A 13,052-nucleotide genomic window follows, 5' to 3' on the forward strand; every position below is an offset into this window, starting at 1 on the left:
TTAGTTCTCTATTTAACTATATTTGTGATTTAATTTTTAATTATTGTTTTAATCATTTAAATAATTTTGTTTTATAATATGATTAATTGATTTTATTATAAAAATTCAGATTAAATATTATGTTTTTAAATAAAATAATTCATTATAATAAATATTAACAATTGCAAATACAAAAGCGCTATTCTTGTACACTTAATTATAGCACAACGGAAAACCGCTATTAAAAGGGTCGGATCTTTTATAACGGGCGATCTCAGAGCGTCCAAAGAAACGCTATTAAACAGAAATTATAGCGGTTTCCGTCCGCTATTATTACCCACATTTCCTGTAATGTAGCCAAGAGCTACAACAAAAAGAAGATCCAGAACCTTTCAGAAAGGGGATTGGGTCCTAAGGCGAGTCTGTGACCACACAAGGGACAAATCAGCCGGAAAACTTGCTCCTGGATGGGAAGGTCCCTATAAGGTAATAGAGGTGCAAGGGGCAGGAGCCTATAAGCTGGAAGACAGCAGCGACGGCACGGTCCAACCCAACTACTGGAATGCCTTGCACCTCAAATTCTATCAATTCGAAAATAAGGTCCCCGGATCAAGCTTTATATACTACTACTATTATTATGATATATTTAAGTACACTGGTTTCCTACTCCTATGTATGCGATAACGTCTCCGGACTAAGTTTATAAAATACATTATTAGTTACCGCTAAAGGGGTTATAGGAACTCCAATGTACTTAAAGGGGCATACTAGCTAGGTCAGGTCCTAAGGGATCTTAGATCTCAGCAAACCCTATATATACTAGTGAGACTACTCACATGGGTGTATGACATATAAGGAACGGGTCTGATCAACCCTATTACGTTGTCTGCACCTCGGGCCCTGCGTAAAGGCTATAAGTCCAAAAGTTACGTGGGGACCACCGTACTAGTGCTACCCAAACCCTGTGTTAAAGACGCTACGAGCTAAATACATGCAGGGGGCATGACGTACACTGCAAAGTATTGTAATCAGATGCTGATGGCTGAAATGCAGGGAGCAAATGTGCGAAAATACCGGTTAGCACCAAAATTTAATACTTATCCAGACGTGGAAAGTAGTGTGAAGTCGCTCCGCGGGGCAGGCCCACGCCAGACTATAGTAAGTCTGAGCGTGACCTTTTCTGCAGAAAGGTAGAGTGCAGCATTGAGATTCACGAGAGTGGCCTATACCTCCGGGTGGCAGAGTAAGGTTTCTCAATAACAGATCGGTAGTGGTTCCCCCATGGGGAGAAGAATACGATCACAAACCTCCCATAACGCATACGGCCTCAGTGTATATGACGAACCTCAGGGTTCAATACGGCCTCAGGGTCTATATAGTAACCTCCGGGTTCAGTACGGCCTCCGGGTCTATAAAAGAGCCTCAGGGTTCAATACAGCATCCGGGTCTGTAGGGAATCTCCGGATTCTAGATCACCTAAGGGTCGATCAAGGGCCTTCGGGTCTAACTGATCTTCGGATCTAGTAAAAACCTCAGGGTTCAAGGATCTTTGAATCCAAATACCAACCTTCGGGTTTGCCAAGAACCTCAAGGTTCAAAAGCATCAACCTCCGGGTTCGAGGTATCCATAGGGTTAAATCACGGTCCCCGGATTAAACCCCAACACTCAGAAACCTCAGGGTTCAATGTGCAAACCTTCGGGTTCAATAAAATGGCCTTCGGGCCTAGGTAAGGGACCTCAGGGTTCAAGGCCTTTAGAACTTCCGGGTTCTAGGGATCAAGAACCTCAGGGTTCAAACCAAGTTAGAACTCTAGGGTTCTAGGCAAGGACCTTTCATTACAAATCTAAAACTCAGGTTTTTAATAATGGATTACAAGGTCTAACGCTTTTCTAATCATTTCAGGGCTCAGTCAATTTACTAACAGCATCCAGGTCCTAGACATTGATATCCGCCAAGGGGTCAACCCTTACAAGGGCCCAGCCCTCACAAGGAGTCAATTCCTACAAGGGTCCATCCATCTCACGTTTTCAGCCTTTTCAAGGGTCCATCCCTCTCAAGGTTTCATCCCTTTCAAGGTTCCATTCCTTCCCACGAATCTGCGCGTCTACCTAGGTGTCTTTGTGTTCCGAAGATGTGGAATTGATTCAACGAGATCTAAACCCTTAGGCTATCAATACAGTAGCAGGGCTCAAGCCCTGATTCCTCTAAAGTCCTAAGTGGTGTGATTCCCAGGGTGGAACTATCATCAGTTCCTATGATCTCGCCTGATCTGATTAGGGTTATGGTCGGCCTTCGGCCCATAACCTCTGATAGGGAATTCCCCTATCCTCGAAACATAAACAAGGTGATTTCTTTCGGAAGACGACTATATGCTACTCAAAGATAAAAACAGAAGCATAATAGATTAAAGTTAAGACCCCCAAGGGTAAGCACTTAAAAGTCTTAAGGCACGAAGGACTGAGGTTTAAAAAGCAAAACCCCGAAGGGTAAAAACAACAACAAAAGCCCGAAGGGCTTAAAAGATCAAGAATTCGATAGATAAGGAGATCATGCAGTTGGAGAAGCACCCGCGCCCTTAGATGGAGTAGGGAAAGTCTCCTTGGCAGCACCGGTTTCGGGGAGAACCGGCTCATCATCAAACGAAGGAGGAGGCAATCCATGCAGCTTAGCCTCGGCCTCCTTCACCAGCTTGTATCGCTAGAACTCCATGGCTAACTCCCATTTGTCGGTCTGCTCCTTGAGCCATTCCCTCATCAGCTCCCAGCGAGCAGTCACCTTGGCTCCACTCACAGCCATCATCCTCTCGTCCTCAAAGGATTCCTTTTCCAGCTTCAGCCCGCAGAGCTCCTCCTGGGTCTCCTCTAGCTGACGCGTCCGAGCGGTGTTCTCCGCAGCAGTAGCAGCCTCAGCCTCCTTCGATTTCTTCAGCTTGAGCTGAAGGGATTTGATCTCCTTCCCCTGATCCAGGACCTTGTTCCTCTCTTCCCTGAGCTGAGCATTCACACTCTCCAATTCCTTCTTGGATGACTGCTCGTTCACCATGTCCTCAAGATGGTGAATCTAAAACATAACCTGCAAATCAAACCACAATGATTACTAATCCGTTTAACCAAGGAGAAAAAGGAAAGGTGCGAAGTCTTACCTGGAGGAGATCAAACTGAACGCCCTCAAAGGCCTTCGGGAGGTCTCCAGAAGGGAGAAAGCAGGCGCTCCCAGGAAACTTTGAGGAAGAGAGATCAGCTACCACCTTGGCTAGGTCCATGCCAGGATTAAGAGAAGGCTCTGGAGTCGAGGACATCGGAGTCGATCCCGAGGCCCGAGTTCTTCTCCTTGAGGCAGAAGGGGCTGAGCTAGTAGGTCCCTTGCGCTTGGTACTCTTGAGGATTTGGACATCATCATCACCCGAGGTAGTGGCCTTAGCAGCAGGCTTCTTGGCTGAGAGCTTTCCCGCGGCTTGCATGAACGCCTCCATAGCTTTTTCTCCTGTGGATCCCAACATATTACCTGCAAAGGACCAAAGCAGTCAATGAACCGGCTCGCAAGAAAAGACATGACGTGAAAAGCTTACCCCAGATGCTGCACTGCCTTAAGACTTTTTTTTCTGGTACGAAAGGTGGTTTGACGACGCGACGGAGGAAGATCGAGGACCTGATCAGCAACTTCCTTCCCTTCAGGCACGGGCTTACGAGACACCTCTGCAATAAAAAAAACAACAAAAACAAATCAATATCGCGATCAAAGGCTATTGAGAAGAATAATAACCTACCCACTACATGCCAAATAGGAGAAATTCCGGGGAGGGTTACAAGACAAATCTCTCTGCCCATCTACTGCTAAAGACTGGATGACGCTTCCTTGCACCTTTCTCGATCTCTCGAACCAAAGCTTGGCTACTACGAGTGTGGAGGTAATATTTCCCCTTTGATCCGGGCAGATCAGCCACATAGTACGAGTAGAGCACCTCGTTCACTCCTATCACCAAGCGGTCCAAGTCGCCGAGGTTCTGTATCGCAATCAAGGTCCTCCAGGCTGGAGGAGTTAGCTGAGCCGGAGAGATGTACAAATGCTCCGAGAGTTTTGCGATCAGAGAAGGAACGCGATCCCGAAAGCCCACTTCGAAGTACGCCTCGTAGATCGGGACCTCATCGACTCCGAAATCCAAAATCCTGTCGGAAGGACCCGGGATCCGAATCTCTAGATCTTGAGGAACCGGACCTACCAACAGAGACTCTTCGGCTTCATCGCCGGAAGGGACATACTCCGCGACGTCAAGACAAGGACCCTCCGCATCAGCTATGGGTTCGGGGGACTGAGAAGAAGAGTTCACCGAGCCTAGGTTTCGGATCTAGCTCTACTATCTACGGGGGATTCTAGGGTTTTGCTGGGGGAACCGTCGGACATTATCGATCTAGTAGAAGAGAAAAAAAGAGAGAAGGGAAGAAGACGGCTACCTGAACGAAAGGAAATCTTCAAGAAAGGGAGCTGCCGAGAGAGAGAATCTTGAGGAGAGTAGAGAAGAAATGAGAAGAAAAGACTTTGGTCTCGATCAAATGAAAGAAAGAAGGAGAAAAACCTAGGGTGGTGACCACGCGCCTCGTGCAAATCGCCACGCGACCAAATGGGTGCCAAACGGAGAAACTCAACCGTCTTTGGGCCTATTCGCGAGGCCCACTTCATTCGATCAGGTTCAAAAGGCAAGGCTTGTACCCCTTGATTCTTCAAGAGGGGAACACTCCATCTCATGTCTTCATTTGAAAACAAGTCAAGATACGGATCTAGACGCTCCAAGAAGATGCGATTTTCAGAGCCTCGTAAAACCAGTATCTCATTTCATCAGCTAGGGTCCCGGCCTGACCCACTGCAAGAAGATGAGGTATCAAAGAGATTCTTCGTCCAAGGAGAAAACTACCAAGGCTCAAGAAGCACATGTTATCCCTTGATTTCCACGAGCAAATCAAGGAATAAGGGGCAAACTGTTGGGGAAAATATCCAGACATAAGTTTTCTCCAGCTTCCGGATAGGTCCTCGACTTCCGGACCCTTGCTCGAGAAGGAACCAGGGACTAACCCCTGCCTTAGGTCCGACCCTCTAGATCGGACCGACCCCTTGAAGCAAAATAGAAGTTTTCTACCTAAGGGGAAACTTCCATTTTTTCGATTATGGGAGAGTTCTATTACTTGAAGCCGACATCTACAACTATAAAAGAGGAGCCCAAACCCTAGAATAAGGGATCGACAATTCGAGACTTAGAGATTGGAGTTTAGGCGACTAGAACTAGGGTTCATACACCACCAAAACGTTGTAGTCCCGATCAATAACTCAATAACATCTCTTTGCTCTCGATATTCAACTCTGTTAAACAAATCCTCTAGTTTTCCGTAGCATTTAAACGATCCTACACAAAAAATACCCTAACAACCACTGGATCGACCGACAGAACTCCCAGCGAAACGACCGACAGAACTCCCAGCGAAACGAACGACGCACACGTTGTAGCATCGATCGACACCGAGTCCTTGACAGACCAAGATCAGCTGATTCGTGACAAGATCAACGCAATGCAGAATGAACTGAGGGAACTGTCAGAATACTCCTACAACACCGTCTACAGGAATGTTGGCAGCATCGAATCAATTGAAAGAACTCTGAGGAACCTCACAGATGCAGTCCTCAAGATAGATGAGAAACAGCTCAGAAGTGATGATGCCACAAGAAGCTTCATTGCCACATGGTTTGATAGGAGGAAACACGAAATTGATGCTTGTTGTCCAATAAGCAGCAGTTTCTGTACCAACTGAGTCACACACCACCAAAGTCAAGCTAAATGACTATAACAAAGCGCTGAGTGGGAGGCAACCCACTATTACGTTTTATTTTCTTTTTCAGTTATTTTTACATTTTTACTTTTATTTTTCGCATTTATTTTTGCAGATTTTAAAAGATCCGAGTAGAATGATGATTCCGTCGACCGACACAATCCATTGACATCGCTCGACACCACACGACCATCACTAACGATCGATGTATATCTTTACTTATCGATCGACGCCATCGCGGTCAGGTTTAGTCGTTCTATCTTGTTACATTCAGTACTTATGATTTATTTATTCATTTCACTCCGACTGTGTTACACTGGGACAGTGTAATTTAAGTCTGGGGGGAGGTTTACTAATATGTGTTTTTATTTTGTTTTTTTATTAAAAATATTTTCAAAATTATTTTTCGCATAAGTACTAAAATGGGGACATTGATATAGATTTATACTTGATTATCTAACCACTCTTTAGAACCATTCTAGATTTACTGATTGTAGATAGTACTAAAGGTTCTAAAGTGGATCAACCTGTCACCTATATACACTAGCTGAGATTGTTTGAAGGAACCAAAGCTGACCTCCAACACTAAAACTGACTTTATTTGCTTGTTTTGGGGCTTGGTAATCACTGGATCGGAATCCTCTTACAAGTCTGGAAGGTAAAAATTCTGTGTGTTTCTGGTTCCCTTCCTTCTCTCTCTTCGGCATCTCAAAGATCAAAGTTTTATGTTATAAAAGATTGAAATGATTTCTTGAGAGGCAGAGGGGTAGGAGTCTCATGCGACCCCATTATTCTAAATCTCAGGGATGATCACACATTGTGGAAACGAGGGATAGGTAAATTACATGAGACCCCATTATTCGCTACACTTTGTCGAATTGTATGAGTTACAAATGCAAATGTCAATGAGATAGACTAGATAACCTTTGTGGCATCAAAACCTATTGAAATTGAAACTAATAAGAGATTCAGATAAGAGAGATGAGGGGAGAAAGGGATCAGAGAAGACTACCTGTGTGTTCAGATACTTGTTTGAGTTGAATCCATGTGTCCTTTGATCGATACTCCCAAGGTAAAGCATGCACTTTTTTATGTTAAGAAATGAGGTTAGTAGAGAGGAATGTCAGATAAGATTTGCTAAGTTGTGGACTAGATGAATTTGGTTGCTAAGCTAGGATAAAGCATAATGAACTTCTGTGATTAGGATGTTTAGATATGAATTGCGAACCCATAGAGTGATGACTTCAATATTTGAATCCTTGAGTCCCTACTGTTTTCAAACCTTTTCCAAAGACTACTGAGTTTTTGCTTGAGGACAAGCAAAGGAGTAAGTCTGGGGGAGTTGATATACCATGGATTTCACCCATTTTCTACCATGGTATATTAGTATTTTTATTATATAACTAATATGTTTTCTAGCCTGTTAGGTATGTTTTCAGGTTCAGGAGCGTTTCGTGATAAAGTGATGCTTTTGGAGCATTTTGGAGTACAAGAGATAATACACCCGAGTTGACCATTCAAGACCAAGTCAGAAGTCAACATTCAGATAAGAATCGATCGATACTCATCTAGAGTTGTCGATCGATGTAGCTGAGAAGATCCGCGTACTAGAAGATTATAATTGATCGATACACATCTAGTGTTGTCGATCGATATCGAGGACGAAATGGTTTAGCCGACTACTTCCTGCTAAGTGTTTTTGACGGCAAGCAAGCTTTTGGCAGCAAACCTTTGTAACCAAATAGAAAAGCAGAGAGTGTGAGAGAAAGCTAAAGTTTTATATGTTTTGAGAGATTGGAGAGATCATTGAGAGATTTGTGATTGAACTCCATTTGTTTTCTATTCTCTATCTAATGCAATTTTTTTACCTATCATGTGTTATGAATTGCTTAGCTATGTCTGAGTAGTCTACTTGTTAGATCTAGGGTTTAAATAGGTTTGTGGGATTAGCCCCAAACTATAATTGCTAAGTTGTGATATTCATCAAATAGATTGCACCCTATCCTTGTTCTAGAGTAACTAACTAGAGCATAGATCACTAGGATCCTTATATCTTGAATTATCTGTTTGAACTAGTTGTCTCCTTGAAGAAGAGCTAACCGCCCTCCTTGAGACCTAGTGTTCATTATCGGCTCGCGCCTAGGCATTTGTAGAAGCCGTCGATCGATATCCCAACTGGACAATCGATCGGCGCTGCGAAAGGTGTATCGCTCGATATCTCTAAAGGATATCGATTGACTTTTTTCTGGTCAACAGACGATAGTTGAAATCAGAGATCTAGATTATTTAACCAATGAGACATCACTGAGTGTTAAGAGGCTGAGTTCTTTGATATCATGCAAGCAACTTGTTAGGCATTTATAGATATTATAATCTCCATTCCTGAATAAAAGCCCTAAGTCTAGCACTCTTCATTATCATTTAAACAACCATCATATTGTTAGTTAGATCAACTACCTTGCTCATTTTAGGATTGTCATTTACATTTCATCATAAAAACCAACTTCACCTAGGATTGATTAATTGATTAGATTTAATTGGTTCCCTTGCTCCTCGTGATTCGATCCTTAAGTACTACAGCTGAACCTATTATTTGAGAGAGTAAGCTCTATAGGGTAATTTGAGCAGTATCATCGGCTTATGTTTCTGCGACAAGACTTTGGTCTCTTCTTCGATCATGATGTAGTCTGTTGCCTTATGGAGCGCGACCTGGATCGTGCGCGGTTTGTTGAGGGTTATCCACTTTCTGAATTTCGACTTGTACCATAGCGTCTTCCTAAGTGCGGTGATTGCTACTTTGTCGCTTGTTCAGCTAACCCTTGACATGACAAGCCTTCTTGTACTCTATTACTTTCTATTCATCTATCTATCCTAAGCAATTTTATTTAATGTTTATGATGCTTTGCTTAGTTATGTCTGAGTAAACACCTTGTTAGATTTAGGGTTCAAATAGGTTTTGAGGGATTACCCCAAATATGAATACTTGAGTTGTGATATTTATCTTTGAAGATTGTTCTTAATGCTTGTCTAGGATTAGCTTACATATAGTTGAATAGTGGATTTATCATCTGATTTATCTTCTTTGAGCTAGGACTTGCTAGTAACAAACGAGAACTGATTTAGCAAACTCCAAGTGAACTGTTATATACCCGCACATAAAGCTTACTAGAGGCGCGTCGAGCGATTCTCCTATAGAGACATCGATTGATTCGACGCAAAGCTATGTCGATCGATACGTCTGACAGGACATCGATCGACGCTTTCCTGATTATGATATGCGCGTGTAGTGAATCATTGGATCTAGTAATAGATAACCCAAAAAACGAGAGTGGTATCGTTTATTGTTACTGTTGGGTTCTTCAATATCATGCAAGCATCTCATATAAGCATTTATATCATTATAATCCTGAAAAACTGAACAGAAACCCTAAGTTTAACACTTTCATCGTAACTGTTAAACCCCAAATCAAACAATTGAGCAATTGTCTTGTTCACGTTTTAAGTTTACTTGCAATTTATTGTCTTTGAAATCTTCAACCTAGCTTAGTTTAATAAGATCTAGTGTGTGCCTCAGCTCTCTGTGGATTCGATCCCTAATTACTACAGGTTGACCTCTTTTGATGAGAGTAAAGTTGCTCTAGGGTAATTTGAGCATGTATCAGGGCTTGGTATACATTGAATCGGAGTCCTCCTGCAAGTTTGGAAGGTAAAATTTTGTGCGTTTCTGACTTCCATTTCACCTCTCTTCACCATCCATAGGTATTAAATAAAAGATTGAAATGATTTCTTGAAAGATGCAGAGGGATAGATAAGTTACCTTTGACCCCATTATTCTAATCTAGAAGAGAATGATCACCCATTGTTTGAAAGCTAGAGGTAGGAGTTTCTCATGTGACCCCATTACTCGCCTACACTTTGTTAAAAAGTAAAAGTTTTTAATCAATAAAGATGAACAAGATGGACTGTATCAGCATCTTCGCTCGTTTGAATTGAAAGAAAATGGATTCAGAGAATAGAGAAGAGGAATGGAGAGAGTCAGGAACGACTACATGTTAGTCCAAATACTTGCTTGAGTTGATTCCATGTGTTTGATGATCGATACTCCCAAGATGTAGCCTACACATCCATCTTTATGCAGAAATGAGGTCAGTAGAGGGGTATGTCAGGCAATATCAGTAGAGGGGTATGTCATCGACCGATTATTCATTATCAGTATCGATCGATTGAAAAGCATGAGCATCGATCGATTATCCATAAGCAACATCGATCGACGAAGAGCCCTCCGCGACTAAAGAGGATTAGAAGAATTATAAGTTTTACCCCAAGTTCCTATTATTGGATCCTAAGTCCCTAGCCACATGTTTGGTTATATTATTAGGGTTTTGTATCATTTTACAGGCAGACTTGCTTAGAGACCTTTTTTGGGAGAGACCTAGTTGTAAGAGAAGACTTCATACCTTGGAAGCAAGAGCTTAGAGTGGAGAGAGAGATCTGAACTTCAAACAAAGAAGATCTTGAATTCCCTTGTTTCTTTTGTTTTCTTTTTTTACTCTTGTACTTATTATTTAATTAAAGTATAATTCAGACCATCATATACTAGCTGTACTGAATACTATTAAGTATTACTCAATGCAGTTTTACCAAGTTCTATTAAGTTATACTATTGAGTATTAACAAGTGCAGTTATACCAAGTTCTACTGAGTTAAACTGGTTATACTAAATTATACTGAGTATACTAAGTATTGTTATACCGAGTTCGATTAAGTTCTACGCAAAAAGTAATTTGCAAAGGGAGAACACGAATAGTAAGAACTCTAAATAAAAAAAAAACAGATCTATAGAAAACAAGAAGAACCCTAATCATACAAAACCCAGAATCTTCTTTTACAACTCTAAATCAAAAACTCAGGACAATAACCATTAATATATCAAAGAAACAGAGATCTGAAGCGCGAGAAGAAGGAGATCGGAAGCGCAAAGGCTGAGGTGCCACCATTTTGAACAGATCTAATGCCCAAGAAGAAGAAGAATCGCCATTGATGTTGTTTCCCTCACTTTGGACAGTTTTTTACATCACCAATAGCGGATCTAGTTAAGTGTTTACAAAGAAAAAGAAAAATAATTTTAGGAGAAATCGCAGAAAAAAGAGAGATAGAAATTGAAGAAGACGAGAGAAGAAAAGAAGATAAAATGAAAAGAAAAAATAAGTGGGCATTAGTTTATTAGATTAGGGTTAGGGGTAAATTTGTAAACAGCTTAATTTTTGAATTAAAAAATAAATCAAAATAATATTAGAATTAGAGTGGGTCTTTGGGAGATTGGTTCATAAGATTTAAGAGTAATAGATGAGTTGTTTTCCAGAGAAAAGAGAGAGACGCCAATGAAAAGAAGAGAGAGAGATCAGCCAAGAGAAAACAAGAGAGAAAAGAAAATAAGAAACTTTGACGATTATGGTTTTCGGATCTTTTTGAAATTCTGCGGAGCTTTACTCTGATTTCTAAATGAGAAAAAAGAGAAAAGAAAGACTCATATTTATAAGAAATGGAGGAGGAATCTGTAGGGTTTACTACACAGGTCTGAAATAAAAGAGCAAAATTTGATGGATTTTGGGCCAAATCAAGTTAATTAATATAAAAACAAAATCATCTCGGTTTAGGGGAACCGGAATGTGACACTCGTCAGAGAAATGGAATGAGCGTGATGAAATAAAAGGAAAAGAGTAGCAATCACGCAGATAAGTTTCCTTAACAAAGACCGAAGCTGAACGTTGGAAGATATGGGCCACTCAGACGAGGGAAAGGGGAAATTATTTAGAAAAGGAAATAAATGATACACCGGAAATCACCCATTGGTAATTTGGTATAAGGCTTTTTCTTTTACTAAGGGATATTGTGCATTTCATAAAGTCCAATTTCGATAACTATTTTTATCCAAATAAACTTCATATTTGACAACCACGCACAAGGTACGGTCATGCAGACAAATAGTTTCTCTAATAATTTGAATAAAGTTTTGCCACTATTTCAAAATTGAATTCCAACCCATTAACCAAATATATTTAGTATGTTTCTCGGTACAAAAGTAAGCCCCTTTTAAAATTCTTGCTAGTTAGATTATCTGATATAACTTTGTGATAAATTTCATTTTCACCAAATTTGTAAATTTAATATAACAAAATCGAAAAAGGTAAAATTATAGTGTATATTGTATTTGGACTCACGTCACAGTCATTATGTTATGATCTACATTAAATATCTATCTTATTAAAACAGGAACATTACAACTTCTTCTAGGTGGATTTTTAAAGGTGGACTTCATATATTTAAATTAAATGTATCATTCTTTATATATAATACGTACCATAGTCTAACTTTGCATTGATATATTTCCTTAAATACAGTTCTTCCTTTTGTCCATATTCCATATATGATTTTTACATTTATTACATGTCGATTTAAATAAGATATACTAAGAATACTAAAAATATTAATCGTTCTATAATTACCCTATACAATTCATTTTAAATTGATCAGTATACTTTCATTGGCCATATTAATTTTATTAGTACGAATAACATTAGGTAGATAAGTCATAGACACATACATAAAGATATGACTATTCTTATAACTACGTTGTGCCTAATCTACTTTCTAAAACAAATAACACATACCTTCATATATTGTATAGAATATAGTAATATTGTATAGTATTATACTTATACAATAATACTAAAAACAAACCAAACTGAAATATAATATATATCGAAAATACTTTGAACCATTACACACAAAATATATTAGACCTCAGAGATAAAATTCACTTTGAAATTATGTAATAATTATTTTAAAAAATTAAATTTCGTAATGTACAAAAAAATAACTTTTATATAAAATTTTGTGTTACAATAAAAAGACACAAACTCGCGCTTGCAAAATGTTATTTTTTACATACGAAAGACAGTTTTGATATTGTTCTTTAAACACAAAATTGAATTATACAAGCTCGATACTACATAAAACTAAACAATATAGAATACATTTCAAAAATAAAACCCGTGCGGGTGTGCATATGTTTATATAATATATAAATATATTATGTTACACATATTTTCATAGAAATAATACCCCAATGTAAGTTTTGTATGATAAATGTTGAAAATACAAAATATATAGCACTATATATTTTAAATAATACAGAAAAATCTACTTTACGTTATCATAAAATTTAAAAATCAAATTTAGTAATTAAACACAT

The 13,052-nt window shown here is 39.6% G+C and overlaps 1 protein-coding gene across 2 annotated transcripts; it reads right to left on the reverse strand.

Annotated features, from left to right (window-relative positions):
* Positions 1-2,407: 2,407 nt before the first annotated feature.
* On the reverse strand, positions 2,408-11,482 carry LOC108821163 (uncharacterized). Of its 2 annotated transcripts, XM_056988959.1 has the most exons (5): positions 9,847-11,482; positions 9,615-9,705; positions 3,550-3,676; positions 3,124-3,485; positions 2,408-3,053 (listed from the first exon to the last, which is right to left on the reverse strand). In XM_056988959.1, the coding sequence occupies exons 2-5, from the start codon at positions 9,624-9,626 to the stop codon at positions 3,042-3,044; spliced, it is 513 nt and encodes a 170-aa protein (XP_056844939.1). In that variant the 5' UTR covers positions 9,627-9,705; positions 9,847-11,482; the 3' UTR covers positions 2,408-3,041. The 2 variants fall into 2 exon arrangements, with proteins under 2 accessions (XP_056844939.1, XP_056844938.1); XM_056988958.1 differs by lacking the exons at positions 9,615-9,705; positions 9,847-11,482 and adding an exon at positions 6,810-7,671.
* Between the last annotated feature and the right edge of the window lie 1,570 nt (positions 11,483-13,052).

This window comes from Raphanus sativus, chromosome 6 (assembly GCF_000801105.2).
Source record: "Raphanus sativus cultivar WK10039 chromosome 6, ASM80110v3, whole genome shotgun sequence".
NCBI classification, from domain to species: Eukaryota; Viridiplantae; Streptophyta; class Magnoliopsida; order Brassicales; family Brassicaceae; genus Raphanus; species Raphanus sativus.